General features: G+C 39.2%; 1 protein-coding gene across 4 annotated transcripts in view; it reads right to left on the reverse strand.

Annotated features, from left to right (window-relative positions):
* The window catches only part of LOC124777486 (transmembrane channel-like protein 5), a 283578-nt gene that overhangs the window by 212143 nt on the left and 51601 nt on the right, over positions 1–19834 (reverse strand). For all 4 annotated transcript variants that reach the window (XM_047252924.1, XM_047252923.1, XM_047252925.1 and 1 more), the window contains exon 2: positions 14051–14261. In XM_047252924.1, coding sequence (XP_047108880.1) covers positions 14051–14249 — 199 coding nt within the window. In that variant the 5' untranslated portion in view covers positions 14250–14261. The remainder of the gene's footprint in view (positions 1–14050; positions 14262–19834) is intronic.

The following is a 19834-nucleotide window of genomic DNA, read 5'->3' on the forward strand; positions in this document are numbered from 1 at the left end:
TTTCCCAAAATCAAACAGCTCAATAGCTTCTTAAAAGTGGGAAAGCAGACAAATTAGACAAAGAATGTAAGATTCAAAGGCAATAACAGCTAGAAACACATAAGCTCTTATCTCCATTTGGTGGAAAAGAGTCCCAAAACACTATACAATAATGTAAGAATAACAAGATAACTGGCTTGGATGACATATAAATAGAGAAGATAAAGAAATTCAAACCAACAACACTGAGATAACTTATGGGATTCTACAATAACAGCCTGAAGCAAAACAATAATCCAAAAATATGAAGGAAAACCAAGATAACTGAAACCAGGAAAAGAGCTTTCTGATCCTGAGAACTACCAGCCTATCTCACTATTATGCCATCTGTATACGATATCCGAGAGGATGTTTTTGTACTGTTTATCACCAAAGATTGATAGCCTACTTATATCTGAACACGGCAGTTTCAGACTGCAAAGAAAGAAACTGTACCACACAAATAATTCATCTAATGCAGCACATAGAGGATGGGTTTGAGAGAAGGGAGATCACTGGAGGGACACTTATCGACTTTTCATCAGCTTATGATACAGTCCAACATTGCATAATGGTTCGCAAGACTTACACACTGACTCAATACTATGGATTAACTAGAATAGTTGTCACCTTACTGCAAAACCAGTGCTCTTCAATATTGATGCAAACGGTCAGCCAAGACCCAATCCAGGCAAAAGTTTCATATATGCTGACAACCTTATATTAACAGTACAGAAAGATGATTTTGAAAATGCGGAACACATGTTGACAAGGGCTCTGGGGAGTCTTTTTTATTACTATAAAAACAATCACCTGAAGTGAAACCCACACAAAACTCAGATCTGCACTTTTCACCTACAGATTAGACAGGCAGGAAGAAAACTGGCAGTTATTTGGGAAGGCATCAAGCTAGAGTGTTGTTTTACTCCTTAGAGTTGCCTTAGACAGAGCACTCACTCACTTGCCAATAGTACTGCCATGATACCAAACAAACTTGAAACAATATCATCCAGAGATTTGATGGCATTAATTGTGGTGCCCAAACCCAGGTGCTCCATACCTCTGATATGGCACTCTGTTCCTCAGTTGGTGAATATGCCTGCCCAATGAGGTATACATCCACCAGTATGAAAGAAGCAGATATAACTCTTAATGAGTGTGCAAGGCTAATTACTGGATGCCTGAAACTAATTCCTGTTCAGAAATTTTACAGCATGGTGGACATTGGTCCTCCCGACATACACTAGGAAGTAGCCGCAGATGCTGAAAGGAAGAAAGACAAAGAAAATGAGCTACACCCACTGCATGGGCATCCTCCTCCAGAACCTAGGCTGAAGTCTAGGAGGAGCTTTTTACAGTCAACATCTGCATTAAACATCAGCCAAGAAAGCCACAAAAAAACTGTGGACAGCCAAAATAAGTCATCTCCAAGCAGCGATACAGCCAGCAGAATGGTTACCAGGTGGACACAACTTAGACTGGACCACATTGAGATCACTGAACAGATTTTGGCAAATCTCAGGACAACCTAATGAAGTGGAGATGCTTCCATAGATCAACACTATGTGACTGTGGACAAGTGCAGACAACAAAACATCTGTGCCAGTGTTTACTTTGCCCTGATTGTTGCAACAAGGAGGAGTTGTTCAAGGCACAAGAAAATGCTGCAGCTGTTGCTCATTTTTGGGCAAAGACTGTTCATTTCAATTTTGTACATGCGTCTATGTATAAATTCATTCTATTTCCTTACCTGAAATTGTAAATTTATAGAATCCCATGTGTATGATTTTGACTTGAGTAAATAAATAAGGCAAACAGATTATAAGCTTACACTCTGGAAAAAAACAAACAGCAGCGAAGAGTGCCTCACCTGTGAATTTTGCAACAGTTGCAATTTTTTTAAATTTTCCTTATTTCAGATTTGATCAAGTATAAGCGTTAAGAACATATTCAGAAGTAAACTGTCCTATACATCACTTGATCTAAAATAATTCCAGGCCTCTTCTGGAACTACAGAGGTAGTCAGCTTCAACACTAGGTTAGACCTTATGTTTGTCCACACCAAGCAGCATTAGGTCCTGCTTTGTGTATAGTCCAGACAGATTTATTGCTTGAAGGAAAAATAAAAATAGTTTCTAATGTAGGGTACTAACAATTCAGTATGCTGGTGATACTGGAACTGTGATGATACTGATGCACAATGAGGTGCGAGTGGGAAGTTTCTCTTTTGTCTTGAGCAGAGCTGCTGGGGATGGGGTTGATCCTGTAGGTACCTATGACCTGTCTAATCCCCACAGGGCAGGCAATGCCAATGGTCTAGAGGTGCAGAGGGTTCACTGATCTGTGAAGTTTTCACCCATAATCTAGCCAGAATCACAAAACAGTCATATCTGCTCTTTAGGGGAGTTGCTTTTAGGTCCCTTACATTGTTGTAATCACAACAGCTTGAAACTATCAAATATAAGATCCAAAAACTTCCAGGAATCCTTAAAAGTTAGAATAATCTCCTTAATGTGCAGGTCAGGTAAAATAGAAACATTGTGATGATCAAGACTGCATACTTAAATATAAAACTCTGAAACCTGATTCTTCAGCTTCTTCGCCAACTTTCTAAGTGTGTGTTGCAACTGACAAGTTACTGTTGAGTAATTGGAGAAGAAACAAATTTCCAAACCATGTACAAATGAGTAATGCACTGGACTCCTTAAGGTGGAAATTATACTATTAACAGAAGTGGCAAAAAGCATTAAACTTAAAATAATTATTTGAAGGACATTGTCCTCCTACTCAATCTAACATGCAAAATATCACTAATTTGAAAGCCAAAGAAGGAATGTACGAATACCTGCAGACAACCACAAAATCTCTATCAGTGTATGTGTCATAATATTGTGCCTTCATCTTTTCAGAGTACAAAATAAGGTCATTAGATGCTGTTTTTGAATGCTGGGTTGATGTCTCCTGAAACTACACTGAGAGGGGTTACGATGCTTCCTGGCCTCCAAGATTCACAGCAGGTAAGGACTGAACAAGCCCTTAAATATTAAATAATGTCTATAGTAAATAACACTTTGTAACTATTTGAGCATTTATGGTACTTCCCTGATTTGGGAAGGGGAAACTGGTCTCTCAATTAGTATTAATGAGTTACAGGATCATTTCTTATGGGTCATCCATAAAAAGCTGGAGTCAACAATGAACAATCACAGAATTAAAAATAGCGTACATTCCTGAATCAGCTTCCACATGGAGAAGAGGCAGTTATAAGGCTCTGCATTATTGAATGATGTCTGTAACACGCTGAACCTTTCCAGGACTGCCACATGGCAAGAGTCGCAGGTGGGAGGCTGCACAAGATCATAAAGAAAAGAAAGAGTCAAGTAGAAATTGATACTCAATCAATCAGGTGAACAATTCAATATCTTTTGGTAATGGAACACCCACCAACAAATCCAAAATTCCCCTATAAATTTCGAGTTACTTGAAAATTCAACCACAATTTTATCAATTAACAAAATTTTTGAGAGAAAAGGTACCTAACATACTGAGCAACCAAAATCTGGAAACAGATTTCAGTTGTGGTCACTTTGAGATGAGTTAATAATTCACTCAAAATGGTGACAACTGTCAAAAACCACTCAAATTTTAAATGGCCATCTTCTTCTTCATGTACATGTAGTGGTATAGCAAAAATTACCTTTCTGATGGTTGGGACTGTGTGATTACAGGTACCTCTGTCTGAAAAACGATATGGTCAGTTACTATGTCTCAGTAGGAAGGCTCTGGCACCTTGCCTCCACATAGTTCGCAACAGCCTCGTTTTTTGAAGTCAAAAGACAACCAGAATGTGGCACCAGCCAGACCATATACAGTCACCATGTATTTCCCATTCAGTCTGAGCTCTGAGACGGACCAGCAGCGGCAGTGGCTGCCTCATGCTATTGGCATTTACTGCTATGCAGTAACAGCAATTTAGCTGTTCATTACTTTGAACAAAACAGAGCAATATTGCTAGCATCTGCAGGCCATTTATTTTGCTTGTTGAGTTCAGGAATTTACACACTGTTGGCAAACCCACAGTGCAACCATGTGGTAACAGTCACCAAAATGTCCAACTTATAAATGTTTTCTGTGTCATTTACCCTTGTGTAATGTCAGTGAAGGCCACCCTCTCCTAAATATTGTGTATGCAAAATTCTACTTTCATAATATATATCCATTTTTATTATTCATTACTTCTTTCTTCTTAATATTGTAATATCCTCTCATATTTCACAGTACCCAAACAAATAGGGATCTGGAACATTGCCAATAACTTGCATACTGGCTAGGTAATCAATTTAAAATCCCATTATGCTCTTAATGGGTCCCACATTAGCAAACAGGGGAAATCTCCCTGCTGTGGAAGACAATTGGCTGAAGTTGTGCAAGTCCACCTCATTACTGTCCACAATGGCACATTAGCAACAGGATGCTGTATCCAAAGCTGAGGATGACAGGAGCCTTTGCAAAATACTTCACTTTGGGCTGACCAATACCTCTAGATGTTATTTAGACACATCCTCTGCTTCAGTACAGCAAATAAGAGACCAGTTGTAATACTGTCAATTTATAGAGCACCTACAGGAAATCTTGGAATCTTTCTCAGAGTAAAGCAGTTTTGTCAAAATTGTATAAAAAACACATTTCAGTCATATTACTAGGTGACTAACCTAAATTTCTTGACTGAAAGTAGCAACACAATAGAATTAGGGCAACTGATGAGCTCTAACAATTTGGTGCAAATAGTAGAATTTCCCACTAGGGTAGCTGACAGTTCTAGTACTCTAATTAATGTTTTTGTTGATTAGTCTAGGCACAGCACCTTGACAGTCAGTCAAGTCTTAAAAGGGCTGTCAAACCATGATGCTGTACTTCTTACTATCCCTCAGTTTGATCTTAAGATAAAACCAAAACCTGTCTGGAAATCTGCGAGACCAATAAATAAACAAACAATGGAGACACACTAGCAGAACCTACAGTTAGTAGACTGGTCTGAAGTATATAATTCAACAGATGTTAACTCAAAATTTAATGTATTTATTAATCAAATAACAAGTCTTTTTTGAAGACGTGTTTCCAACGAAAAGAGTAAGAGAAAACCAGTTTAAAAATACATTTAAGCCACACATTACCCAGGGCATTAAAGTTTCATGTAAAACAAAAAGACAATTGTATGTGTCGGCCAGATTGTCTAACAATACTGAAATGATGAGGCAATGTAAAGTGTACTCTAAGATATTAAGGACGGTGATGTTGTTGTTGTTGTCTTCAGTCCTGAGACTGGTTTGATGCAGTTCTCCATGCTACTCTATCCTGTGCAAGCTTCTTCATCTCCCAGTACCTACTGCAGCCTACATCCTTCTGAATCTGCTTAGTGTATTCATCTCTTGGTCTCCCTCTATGATTTTTACCCTCCACGCTACCCTCCAATACTAAATTGGTGATCCCTGGATGCCTCAGAAGACGTCCTACCAATCGGTTCCTTCTTCTTGTCAAGTTGTGCCACAAACTCCTCTTCTCCCCAATTCTATTCAATACCTCCTCATTAGTTATGTGATCTACCAATCTAATCTTCAGCATTCTTCTGTAGCACCACATTTCGAAAGCTTCTATTCTCTTCTTGTCCAAACTATTTATCGTCCATGTTTCACTTCCATACACTCTATACAAATAATTTCAGAAACGACTTCCTCACACTTAAATCTATTCTCGATGTTAACAAATTTTTCTTCTTCAGAAATGCTTTCCTTGCCATTGCCAGTCTACATTTTATATCATCTCTACTTCGACCATAATCAGTTATTTTGCTCCCCAAATAGCAAAACTCCTTTACTACTTTAAGTGTCTCATTTCCTAGTCTAATTCCCTCACCCTCACCAGATTTAATTTGACTACATTCCATTATCCTCGTTTTGCTTTTGTTGATGTTCATCTTATATCCTCCTTTCAAGACACTGTCCATTCCGTTCAACTGCTCTTCCAAGTCCTTTGCTGTCTCTGACAGAATTACAATGTCATCGGCGAACCTCAATGTTTTTATTTCTTCTCCATGGATTTTAATACCTACTCTGAATTTATCTTTTGTTTCCTTTACTGCTTGCTCAATATACAGATTGAATAACATCGGGGAGAGGCTACAACCCTGTCTCACTCCCTTCCCAACTACTGCTTCCCTTTCATGTCCCTCAACTCTTATAACTGCCATCTGCTTTCTGTACAAATTGTAAATAGCCTTTCGCTCCCTGTATTATACCCCTGCCACCTTCAGAATTTGAAAAAGAGTATTCCAGCCAACAATGTCAAAAGCTTTCTGTAAGTCTACAAATGCTAGAAAAATAGGTTTGCCTTTCCTTAATCTTTCTTCTAAGATATGCCATAGGGTCAGTATTGCCTCATGTGTTCCAACATTTCTATGGAATCCAAACTGATCTTCCCTGAGGTCGGCTTCTACCAGTTTTTCCATTTGTCTGTAAATAATTCGCGTTAGTATTTTGCATCCGTGACTTATTAAACTGATAGTTCTGTAATTTTTACATCTGTCGACACCTGCTTTCTTTGGGATGGGAATTATTATATTCTTCTTGAAGTCTGAGGATATTTCGCCTGTGTGATACATCTTGCTCACCAGATGGTAGAGTTTTGTCAGGACTGGCTCCCCCAAGGCTGTCAGTAGTTCTAATGGAATGTTGTCTACTCCCGGGGCCTTGTTTCGACTCAGGTCTTTCAGTGCTCTGTCAAACTCTTCACACAGTATATCATCTCCCATTCCATCTTCATCTACATCCTCTTCCATTTCCATAATATTGTCCGCAAGTACATCGCTCTTGTATAGACCCTCTATATACTCCTTCCACCTTTCAGCTTTCCCTTCTTTGCTTAGAACTGGGTTTCCATTTGAGTTCAATCAGAAAGCATGTACTTAAAAGAGGAAATTTATAAATCTGGTAACAAAATGAAAAACATATGGAAATATGTGAAAAACGAGACTGGGAAAAGATCAGCTGCCAAAGAAATTACTAGTTTAAGAAAAGGGTGCAGTACAGTGAATGGACCTGAAATAGTGGCTAATATTTTCAACAATCATTTCTTAACAGTCACAAATCAAATGGGGTGCCTGGGTTCTGTACAGAAAGCTATAGAATTCGTGAATAACACCTTAACTAACAGAACAGATGAGGTGTGTATTCGGAAAATGGCAGTGAAAGAAATAGAAAAAGTAATTCTGTCTTTAAAAAGTAAAAACTCTGCTAGAGTTGATAACATTTCCAGCAAATTATTGAAATATTGTTGTAGAGAAATAAGTACAGTCCTCAGCCATATTTGTAATAAGTCACTGGAAGAAGGCGTATTCCCTGACACACTAAAATATGTACTTATAAGGCCAATTTTTAAAAGGGAGAAAAGACTGATGCTACAAATTACTGACCCATTTCATTACTCTTAGTTTTTTTCTAAGGTACTAGAGAAATTGATGGATAACTCGATGGTTGAGCATCTTAGTAAGTACAGCACCCTTAGCAGTAGTCAGTTTGGCTTTCGAAAAGCGGTATCAACCAAGGTTGCAACATTCATTTGTTGACAATGCTTTAGAATCCATAAATAATAACATGCTGACAGTTGGAATATTTTGTGACCTGTCAAAAGCTATTGACAGTGTAAGTCACCATATTCTCCTGAATAAAGACAACACCTGAACAGTAGACAAATGGCTTGAATACTTTTTGTGTGGTAGAAAGCAGAAAGTAATCATGGAAGGACTGCATGGTGGACGGATGTCCTCAGACTGGAGCTCCACTGCCACTGGAGTACCTCAATGCTCAGTATTGGGCCCACTTCTTTTTCTAATATTTGTAAATGATCTGCCACTATGCACAGAACATGAGAAAATCACCATGTTCACTGATGACACTACCGTACCAGTTCCAAGTTCTTGGTTCTGCGTAAAGACAAGAAACAAAGTGGCACTACCATATTCAAGATCTGTGCAAAATGTTAAGCTCAGCAACATTTGCCTTGAGAATCATGTTAGTCAGTAGTGAGATGACCACAATAAAAACAGAATACTTTGGCTATTCCCATCAACTTATGGCCTACAGTGTAATATTCTGGGAAATTTACCGATAGCAAGAAAAGTGTTCCATGCATACAAGCAAGCCATGAAAACTGTGTATAGAGTGCATCCTAGACACTCGTGCAGAAATCTATTGAGAGATCTTCAGATCTTTACAACAACAGCTCAGTTTTTTTCCCTGATGTGCTTTGTTTCAAAAAACAGCAACTTATTTAAAACCAACAGTTTGTACCATAATTAAAACACCAGACAAAAACTTGATATTCAATACGATCTAAAAACAAAGACCAAGGTGCAGAAGGGGATTTTATACAGTGACACCCAGAGTTTAATCCCTTCCACCAATAGTTAAAGATAGCGTTAAGATGGCGCTAGTAGGTCAGTGCAGTGGTGCATCAGTCTCAGTAGAAAAGCAATTTTATAATAACTCATCATGTAAAAAATGTGAAATACGTGTGACGAAGGGCATCCTGTGTTCGAAGTGCAACTTCTGGTCACATGAGAGGTGTGCGAACATAAACCTGAAGTTCATAAATGACAATATTTGTTGGCCCTGTGGTGATTGTGTGTGTGACGAATGTGAAAATCTTCTCAACGTGGTATACACGGAAAACGAAATTATCAAGTTATTAAATAGTGATATTGAAACCCTCAAGAAAGAAACAGTATTCCTGAGACAAGAAATCAAAAAACTCCTAAGTGAAAAAAGCTTGTGGTCTAGTGAAAATAACCACAAAAACAGTCACATTGATATTGTTAAATGTGATTTGCAAACCGAAAAACATGTTGTTTGTGACTAAACAAACGTAATATCAAACTTTGAATATGTCAAAACTGCAAATAAATTTACATGTACTGCACTAAAGCTGAAAAACAGAACTCGAAACTGTCATGAAAGTTGAAAAAAAAATAAAAATAAAGCACTAGAAATGGTGCACCAGTTACAGTGCACTAGACTCAGCCAGCAAAACAACGATTAGTGTAAGCGAAAGTAAATATAACAAATCCTCTGATAAAGGCCGAAACAGAAAAATTCTAATGCCTGGAAGCACAAAAAAGATATTACTGTATGCGGATAGCCACGGAAAAAGTCTTTTAGCTTCCCTTCATGAAGCTTTACACAATGAATATTCTGTATTTGCAAAAGTTAAACCCAGAGATACATTAAGTGCTGTAGTAGAGAATTTATCAGAAACAGAGAATCTGAAAAAAGACAACCACATAATCACTGGTGGTGCCAATGGTGTTTATAAAAACGACAGCAAGTCAGCACTCGCAATTTACAGGAAGTTATTACCAAAACTGTACAACACAAATGTTACCCTAATAAATAATTGAGCGCTATAATTTAGAACTGCAGAAACTATGTAAAAAACAAAATCATGCACGTGCTAGACATAATCAAACTGAAACGTGAAGAATACACCAGGCACAGACTTCACTTAAACAGAAATGGATAGCTTAAGTTAGTGAACCAGATAACGGACCTTTGTAAGGAGCTGCATAAAACCACGGACCGAATCATCTTAGATTATAATCAACAAGTTTTTTTTAGGCTCAATTTCAAGCAACACGATTTTACTAAACTAAACCCCTTGGATTGGAAAGAGCCCTGTTCATATGCTGAAGAAACTGACTTGGAAGTGAGTACATTGTCATTACAGTGCAGTGTTAAAGACTTGTGTAATAATTCGACTGATTAAGAATACCATGTCACAAAGTGTTGTATAATATCAGTGCCCTTTAGGATAATACATCTAAATGTGCAGTATCTTAGAAGAAGAAAAAAAAACTCAATTTGCTGCAAGTATGCTAACCACACCTGTTAGTAATTACAGAACATGGACTAAAAGATAATGAAATTGAGTATTACAAACTAGATGGTTACGCGTTAGCAGGTAGCTACTGCAGGCAACAACACAAAGGGGATGGGGTGGCAATATTTGTGAAGGAACATCTTCCATTTAAGAAAATCTAAAAATACTGCAAAGAGGAACATTCAGAAGGGCAGCTAAACAAAGTTATTGGTATGTGCCACCCACCAAATACAGATGTGTTGTACTATCTTGATAGACTTTAACAGGGCCATTAGACAAACAGGCCCCACTGGCCTTAGCATAGTTGGAGACTTAAATATTGATGCAAACTCCTGTAGTATAGCCTATCTGAAAATAACAGATATATTAAACTCATATAAACATCACAAATATAGTAAATTCTGACACTAGAGTAACAGAGTCAGCCCCAGTAAGACAGATTATGTAATAATCAACAAAAATGTAAAAGACAGTGTTAACTTTCAAAGTGTTGATTTTCATTACTCAGATCACTATTATCAGGTATTAGAATATTTAAGGTTTGTTGTACCAACAGAAACTAAGATAACTGAGAAGAAGTGGATCCTGAATGGCACCAGCATCAGTGCCTTCAAAATTAAGTTAGCAGAGGAGAAACGAGACACTATTTACCAAACTAAAGGGTCAGAAAACAAATGGGAAAAATTTTATAGGACAGTGCTGAAGCACTTCGACTGCTGCTGCCCCCTCAAAGAAATAACCAGGGTACAAACCAACTCTCCTCTCTAAAGTAATACCAGGCCAAAACTTACACCTCGCTGATTAAGTTAAGGCAGAATATATATATGATCTGGACTGTTTATATAAGGACACAAAGCAACATATATTTAAGGAAAAGTACAATCAGGCCAAAAAAACTTTTAAGACAGACCTTTTACACTTGAGGAAATGGTTAAACGATGTTGCAATAGAGCATTCAACCAACATAGGTAAGGCATCCTGGAGACTAATCAATAAACACTGTAAAGCCACCAGCAAGGGACAGAGTGAACCAGTTAGCATTAGACACGAGGGCCATCTAGTGGAAGATCCAAATGAAAGGTTTAATTTATTCAATAAGCATTATATCTCTCCTTTTGACCAACCAGCCCCTATTATAGATCTACAGGCTGGCACACCAAATGATGTCATGGATGGTATAGAGCTCAGATTTATGGAGGTTAACCAACAGGAAATACTTAACACAATACAAAAGCTAAAGAACAAGCATTCATCTGGATGGGATGGTACCTCAAGAGTGGTGTTAAAGAAATGTGCCAATGAAATAACTAAACCCCTTACCTACATTATCAACTGTAGTATTAATGAAAACATATCCAAATGCCTTAAAAATAAGTGTACTTCAGCCAATCCATAAAAAAGGAAGTAAAGAAGTAGTTTCAAATTGCAGATCGATATCACTCATCCCTACCTTCAGTAAAATATTCGAAACAGTTATCCTATCACAACCCACAACATTTTTCTCAAGACACAAAATGCTTACCGAATTGCAGCATGGGTTTAGAAAAGACCTAAGCACAGCCACTGCTGTTACCAGTTTCTTCCATGAAGTATATAGCAGTACAGAACAGGGTATGCACACTGCCGAATTATTCCTTGACTTGAGCAAAGCTTTTGACTCAGTAAACTATGAGCTTCTCTTAAAAAAACTGCAGGCGCACAATATCAGTGATGTATCAATGAGACGTCTATCCATCTATCTGGTGAATCAGAAACAGGGTACCAAACTTACACATCAAATTGACAATAAGATCTGAACTTTCAAATCCACAAGTGAAACAGTGACACAGAGTCCCTCGAGGCTCAATTCTTAGACCTTTCCTCTTTTTTGCATATATTAATGCCATTGTACACCCCGTTAACTCACACACTGTAAATTATGCTGTTGACACATTAGTTTTATTTCATGGTAAAGATTGTGAGAAACTGAAATCTTCAGCAAGTAATGGGATACTAGAATTAAGTTCATATTTTCATGCACAAGAATTAAAGGTCAATGTAAATCAATCCCAGATGCTAATATTTACAACTGGCAGTTCACACCACTCATGCATAAATGAGGTATGCAGCATAGTGGCAGAGGAAGCAAATGAGTGTACATTTCTAGAGGTCCATCTTGACGCAAACCTCCAGTGGATCAGCCACATTAACGCTGTATGTAAAAAAAGTCAGCAATAGGTTGTGTCTTCTTAGCCAACTGTCCAAAATGGTGCCCACCCAAACGCTTAAAACTATGTGTTAGAGGACAATCTATCCCCATCTTAGCTACTGTATAGAAATATGGGTTCTGCTGCAGACATTCGCCTTAACAGAGTACAGTGAAGTTAGTGAAAGCTTTGTTAAGTGAAGTTAGTGAAAGCTTCGTTAAGTGAAGTTAGTGAAAGCTTCGTTAAGTGAAGTTAGTGAAAACTTCGTTAAGTGAAGTTAGTGAAAACTTCGTTAAGTGAAGTTAGTGTTTGTCATTCATCTAATTACACCTTCTTCTACAGGACACTATTACTACAAAAAAGAAGGTTAAGGATTAGACATGGACTAGTCTCTAAAGACTCTTGCCTTGATGTTTTCAGAGAACACAAAAACTTCACCATATACTCTTTGTACCTTTATAAATTAATTACTTTTTTTGTCTCACAGAAAACTGAAGTAACTAAATGTAGTGATATACATGACCACAACACCAGGTTCAAAGAAAATTACTACCGACAAAGAACAAGAATAAAAATGACGGACCACAGCCCATATACTAATGGACTGCTATGGTATAATTAACTGCTAGAGCCTAAGAAAAACAGTAATAAAAAGCAATTCAAATGAAAACTAAAAGAATTCTTAATTGAAAAGTGTCTCTATTCATTCAATGAATTTGAAATGTTTAAGTGCTGTAAAATAATGTATAAAAAATAATTGGCTGTATTAATATGTATAAGATGTAATGTATTTTGACAAATATCAATTTACTGTTTAACTACTACCTGTAAGGCTAAGATCTAAATGTATTTTATGTTTGTGACTGTACCTGACGCTTGCAAAAGCCATTAATGACTCCATGCAAAAAAAAAAGCTAAATAAATAAACAAAACTGGTCGGAAACACATCCATGTTTAAAGAACAGCTGATGGAGTTCCTTCTAGATTGATCTTATTATAATATAGATGAATTTCTAAGCCAAAATGCATAATACCTCCTGAGCATGCATAAATCTATTTTTGTGGTCTTTATGGCCTAATCATCATTCTTTGTCTATCTACAGTGTAATTTAACTGTATAGTCATATAGTCAAGTATAATAACTCATATGTAAGGTTATATGTTAACTCATGTGATCCTGTTGGTTGGTTGGTTGGTTGTTTCGGGGAAGGAGACCAGACAGCCAGGTCATCGGTCTCATCGGATTAGGGAAGGACGGGGAAGGAAGTCGGCCGTGCCCTTTGAAAGGAACCATCCCGGCATTTGCCTGGAGCGATTTAGGGAAATCACGGAAAACCTAAATCAGGATGGCCAGACGCGGGATTGAACCGTCGTCCTCCCGAATGCGAGTCCAGTGTCTAACCACTGCGCCACCTCGCTCGGTGTGATCCTGTAATTTATATGATAAGAACAATGTACGTGTACACTAAGCAATAATTTGTAAAAATCTGACTCATTCTATATCCAGAGATATATTCTCATATGGATCTACAGAACTCGAAATAAATAAATGAAATAAAATTCTATGGGTGGTTGTGTCTTTTGAAAGAACTTCTCATGGTTCCCATACTTATAATGAGTTTTAAAAAAATGTTCACTTGAGTTCAGAAACACTTGACATGGTTTCAGCAGTAACTTTAATCAATAAGGAATTTAGTTCAAGGAAAGATAAAGATATTGTTTGACATTTAAGTGTAGCACATCTCCTTTTCCAGTAATAAAGAAAAATTATAGAAGAAAAATCTACTGGACATTTGCATAAAAATATCTAGCAGCAAATGTACAACATGATATATTTCCAAACCGCACTTCATATGAACATTGAATATGTATGTATATAAGTTGAAGCATGTATTGCGTTTAAAAGAAATACATACCAGCAGTGGTCACATGTTTTGTGCTTCTTGGCTTTCTTAATGTGCTCGAGGCACTTGCACCAAGGCTGTGTGATGGCATAGATGATATTAAATCATTTTGAAGTTGGGAAGATTCATAATGAACATGTCTAGAAGTTGATGGATTCTGTCTAGTGCCTGCTCCAGTCAAATCATTAAGCATCACACTTCGGGTGTCCATGATTGTACAATCCTGATGACCATCAAAAGATAATTAGAAATAGTAAGAATCAATAAGAACATTACAGATATAAAACTAACAAACTACATGATTAAAATAGCATCCAACACAAATCTCAAGAACATAAAATAGGTGTTATAACTACAAAGCTCAAACAAATTTGCAATAAATCATAGCGATCAAATTTCTGGAAGTTAAGAAACTCTTCCATATAAACGATTCTTTCACAAACAGAAGAACCAGTTTAAAGATTGCGTAAACAGTACAATAGAACTTTACAGCTCTCCATTCCTTCTCAGAATAAAGTTTAACTGAAATGGACAACATTTTCTAAATTTAATTAACACTTGGAGCTAAACTCACAAGGTGAGCATGATGAACTTGTGCACTATCTTCTTGGAAGATGAATGAGAGGTTGGAGAATAATGTGTCAATATCCAGCAGTTCACAAACAACACTCAATAGCAATAAGAGACACCTATCTTCAGTACATGATACTGGCTCATCTTTTTGCTGAATCTGTAAGACTGCATGCCTGAAACATGCATCGGCAAGATAGACGGTGATCTATAGCATCTCTCCCAAAAGAGCACAATGCTTGTGCACACACTAATGTTTTGGAGCACACTGTTCATAGTACATTGCTGAACATAAAGCTCCACAGCAGACCACCCCTACATGTTCAAATGTTGACCAAATGACATCATCAATTATGATTGCAGTTGGCACAGAACAACCGATAGTTAATTTTAAAATTTTCCCGGCGAATTGACTGTTCAAACAAATTTCGGGCTTGCAGCCGGTCGTCGTTCAATACTTCACACGATATTTCAACTGGGCACCTGCCAGTCATCTTCAGGTGAGCCGCAGCAGACTGGCGAAAACGTCCTCCGTTCCGCAATATATAGCGTACTGTAACTATTCTGCGCATGTGTCGAAAACTTGATAGTTGAACCACACTGCTCGCCGGCAGCGCCCTCGCTGGTGGAATAGTGGAACTCAGTCGCCCTCTGCGTTGCTGTTTGCCACGGCCGTCGACGCACTCTGTCTTCTTCGATTTGAGCAAATCGTGGAGTTGATGGAATTCCATGCACTGTCCAGCTGGTAGCCGCTGTCACGGTTTAACAGATTTCCGCCAGTCGTATTTCTACGGATTCTTTAATAATGGAATCCCAGAAAGACGTTGCTGTGGACAAAATCATTGTTTTCTCATACTCCATTGAATGTCCAGTAGAAATACAATGTTCAGCAATTGCGGACTTGCTTGGCTGCAAAAGGCGGGTGTAACGTTGATGTTCAGTGCAGCGTTCTTTCACGGTGCGTGTGGTTTGACCTATGTAAGCCATACCACATTGGCACGGTATTTTGTAAATTCCGGCCTTTCGTAGTAACAGATTGTCCTTAACTGATCCTACAAGGTCCGCAATCTTCGATGGTGGGCGGAAAACCACTTTTACCTGAAATTTTCGGAAGATTCTTGCTATATTAAACGAAGTGTTACCAACGAAAGGAAGAAAAGCTAAAGATTGTTCCGGCATGTTCTCCTCTTTATTCACTTCCTGCTTCTTAGTTTTAATGTTAGTGCCCTGTTAATCTGCCGGATGGAATACCCATTTTCGCTGAATACTGTCTTTAGATGGTCGAGTTCTTGAGGTAAGCTATCTAGATCTGAGACAGTATGAGCTCTATGAACAAGCATTTTAAACAAACTCATGGTTTGCGATAGGTGATGGCAACTCGATGCTTGCAGGTACAAATCGGTACGAGTGGGTTTCCGGTAAACTGAATGCCCTAGAGAACCATCATTCTTCCCTTGAACCAGGACATCCAAGAAAGGCAAACAACCATCTTTCTCTATTTCCGTGGTGAACTGGATGTTGTTATGAATGGAGTTGAGGTGATGTAGAAACTCCATTAATTTATCTTCTCCATGAGGCCACACTATGAAAGTGTCATCCACATACCGCCAAAAAACTGTTGGCTTCAGGGCAGTTGATTCAAGCGCTCTCTCTTCAAAATCCTCCATAAAAAGGTTGGCCACCAAAGGAGACGGGGGACTTCCCATGGCAACACCGTATCCCTTCTGGCGACGGCTTCTGTGGCAACAGTCGATCAAATTTTGATATTTACCAACAATTAGCATCATTGTGGATCCAATCGAACTTGGCCGAAGTCACTCCATCAACCCAGTCCCACGATTTAGGAGAAAGATACCTTGCAACCTTCAGATGTAACTGGTAAAGTTCTGCTGAAATAGCATCTAACCTTCGTTTTGTATAGCAAATCCTCTCCTTGACAATAGCATGACTAGCCTTCTTAGTAATCTTCCGTGCAGTAGCGGTCTTAATGAAATGAGTCACTCTAGCAAATTATGGTATAATGCCATGGTCCCGACATCTCAATAAAAAGGTTAATGAACTTAAAAGCTTTGCTCTTTTACCACGTAGCTTCTCGAAACTTCGGATATGTGAGGCCATCTCCTCCCCGTAAAGGCGTCTGATGTGAATTTTAAAATTTGTTTGAACAGTCAATTCGTCAGGAAAATTTCCGCCCACCATCGAAGATTGCGGACCTTGTAGGATCAGTTAAGGACAATCTGTTACTACGAAAGGCCGGAATTTACAAAATACCGTGCCAATGTGGTATGGCTTACATAGGTCAAACCACACGCACCGTGAAAGAACGCTGCACTGAACATCAACATTACACCCACCTTTTGCAGCCAAGCAAGTCCGCTATTGCTGAACATTGTATTTCTACTGGACATTCAATGGAGTATGAGAAAACAATGATTTTGTCCACACCAACATCTTTCTGGGACTCCATTATTAAAGAATCCGTAGAAATACGGCTGGCAGAAATCTGTTCAACCGTGACAGCGGCTACCAGCTGGACAGTGCATGGAATCCCATCATCTCCACGATTTACTCAAATCGAAGAAGACAGAGTGCGTCGACGGCCGTGGCAAACAGCAACGCAGAGGGCGACTGAGTTCCGCTATTCCACCAGCGAGGGCGCTGCCGGCGGGCAGTATGGTTCAACTATCAAGTTTTCGACACATGCGCAGAATAGTTACAGTACGCTATATATTGCGGAACGGAGGACGTTTTCGCCAGTCTGCGATGGCTCACCTGAAGATGACTGGCAGGTGCCCAGTTGAAATATCGTGCGAAGTATTGAACGACGACCACCTGCAAGCCCGAAATTTGTTTGAACAACCGATAGTTGACCGTTGATCAATAGAAACACATCAGTTCTTCAGGTGAATCACATTTTTGCTAAACTACATCAATGGTTACCTCCACGAACACCATCTTCATGGTGAACTGCAGCTCAAAACGTGCAGCGTGCCACAGACACAGGCTGGCGGGAACACTATTATGCTATGGTAAGTGTTGTTCTGTGCTTGCATGGACCTGAGATAGTAATCAAAGACACACAGGCAGCTGTGAACTACTTGCTTCACTTCACACTTGATTTCTTCCCTGACAATTATGTCATCTTTCAGCAGTATGATTGTTCATGTCCCGGAGCATTGTAGTCAACTCACATTGATGTCTTGGCAACCAAATTTGCCTGCTGTAAATCCCTGCTGTAAATCCTATGGGACCCATCTGGGTCACTATCGGGTGCCAACATCGCATACAAGAATCATCAGCCTGTTAATTGTGCGAATTACGTGACCTGTGTGTAGACATATACAGGGCTATTACAAATGATTGAAGCAATTTCATAAATTCACTGTAGCTCCATTCATTGACATATGGTCACGACACACTACAGATACGTAGAAAAACTCATAAAGTTTTGTTCGGCGGAAGCCGCACTTCAGGTTTCTGCCGCCAGAGCGCTCGAGAGCGCAGTGAGACAAAATGGCGACAGGAGCCGAGAAAGCATATGTCGTGCTTGAAATGCACTCACATCAGGCAGTCATAACAGTGCAACGACACTTCAGGACGAAGTTCAACAAAGATCCACCAACTGCTAACTCCATTCGGCGATGGTATGCGCAGTTTAAAGCTTCTGGATGCCTCTGTAAGGGGAAATCAACGGGTCGGCCTGCAGTGAGCGAATAAACGGTTGAACGCGTGCGGGCAAGTTTCACGCGTAGCCTGCGGAAGTCTATGAATAAAGCAAGCAGGGAGCTAAACGTACCACAGCCGACGGTTTGGAAAATCTTATGGAAAAGGCTAAAGCAGAAGCCTTACCGTTTACAATTGCTACAAGCCCTGCCACCCGATGACAAAGTCAAACGCTTTGAATTTTCGGCGCGGTTGCAACAGCTCATGGAAGAGGATGCGTTCAGTGTGAAACTTGTTTTCAGTGATGAAGCAACATTTTTTTCTTAATGGTGAAGTGAACAGACACAATGTGCGAATCTGTGCAGTAGAGAATCCTCACACATTCGTGCAGCAAATTTGCAATTCACCAAAAGTTAACATGTTTTGTGCAATCTCACGGTTTAAAGTTTATGGCCCCTTTTTCTTCTGCGAAAAAAAAAACGTTACAGGACACGTATATCTGGACATGCTGGAAAATTGGCTCATGCCACAACTGGAGACCGACAGCGCCGACTTCATCTTTCAACAGGATGGTGCTCCACCACACTTCCATCATGATGTTCGGCATTTCTTAAACAGGAGATTGGAAAACCGATGGATCGGTCGTGGTGGAGATCATGATCAGCAATTCATGTCATGGCCTCCACGCTCTCCTGACTTAACCCCATGCGATTTCTTTCTGTGGGGTTATGTGAAAGATTCAGTGTTTAAACCTCCTCTACCAAGAAACGTGACAGAACTGCGAGCTCACATCAACGATGCTTTCGATCTCATTGATGGGGACATGCTGTGCTGAGTGTGGGATGAACTTGATTATCGGCTTGATGTCTGTCAAATCGCTAAAGGGGCACATATCGAACATTTGTGAATGCCTAAAAAAATTTTTTTGAGTTTTTGTATGTGTGTGCAAAGCATTGTGAAAATATCTCAAATAATAAAGTTATTGTAGAGCTGTGAAATTGCTTCAATCATTTGTAATAACCCTGTAGTGCCACGCACCTCCACAAACCCACAAACAAATTGTCAGATCCCGGATATGCAGAATCAGTGAAGTATATCATTCCAAAGATCGCAAACAAATTTTGGCTCTTCAGTGAATATTTGCCTGTCCAACTTCTGTGACTGCCCTTTCTAGCGTCCCTCTCCAACAAAACTGTCTACTGTGTTACCCATTATCTATCAATTAGAGAACACTGGCTTTCATCAAAATTCCTCGGTACATCAGTATTCCATTTCTTTTGGGTTGGGTTGTGTGGGGAAGGAGGCCAGACAGCGAGGTCATCAGTCTCATCGGATTAGGGAAGGACGGAGAAGGAAGTCGGCCGTGTCCTTTGAAAGGAACCATCCCGGCATTTGCCTGGAGCGATTTAGGGAAATCACGGAAAACCTAAATCAGGATGGCCAGACGCGGGATTGAACCGTTGTCCTCCCGAATGCGAGTCCAGTGTCTAACCACTGCGCCACCTCACTCGGTATTCCATTTCTTTTCATGTAGATTCTTCTTGACTATTCTCATAAACTGCA

Source organism: Schistocerca piceifrons, chromosome 2, assembly GCF_021461385.2.
Source record: "Schistocerca piceifrons isolate TAMUIC-IGC-003096 chromosome 2, iqSchPice1.1, whole genome shotgun sequence".
Lineage (NCBI taxonomy): Eukaryota > Metazoa > Arthropoda > Insecta > Orthoptera > Acrididae > Schistocerca > Schistocerca piceifrons.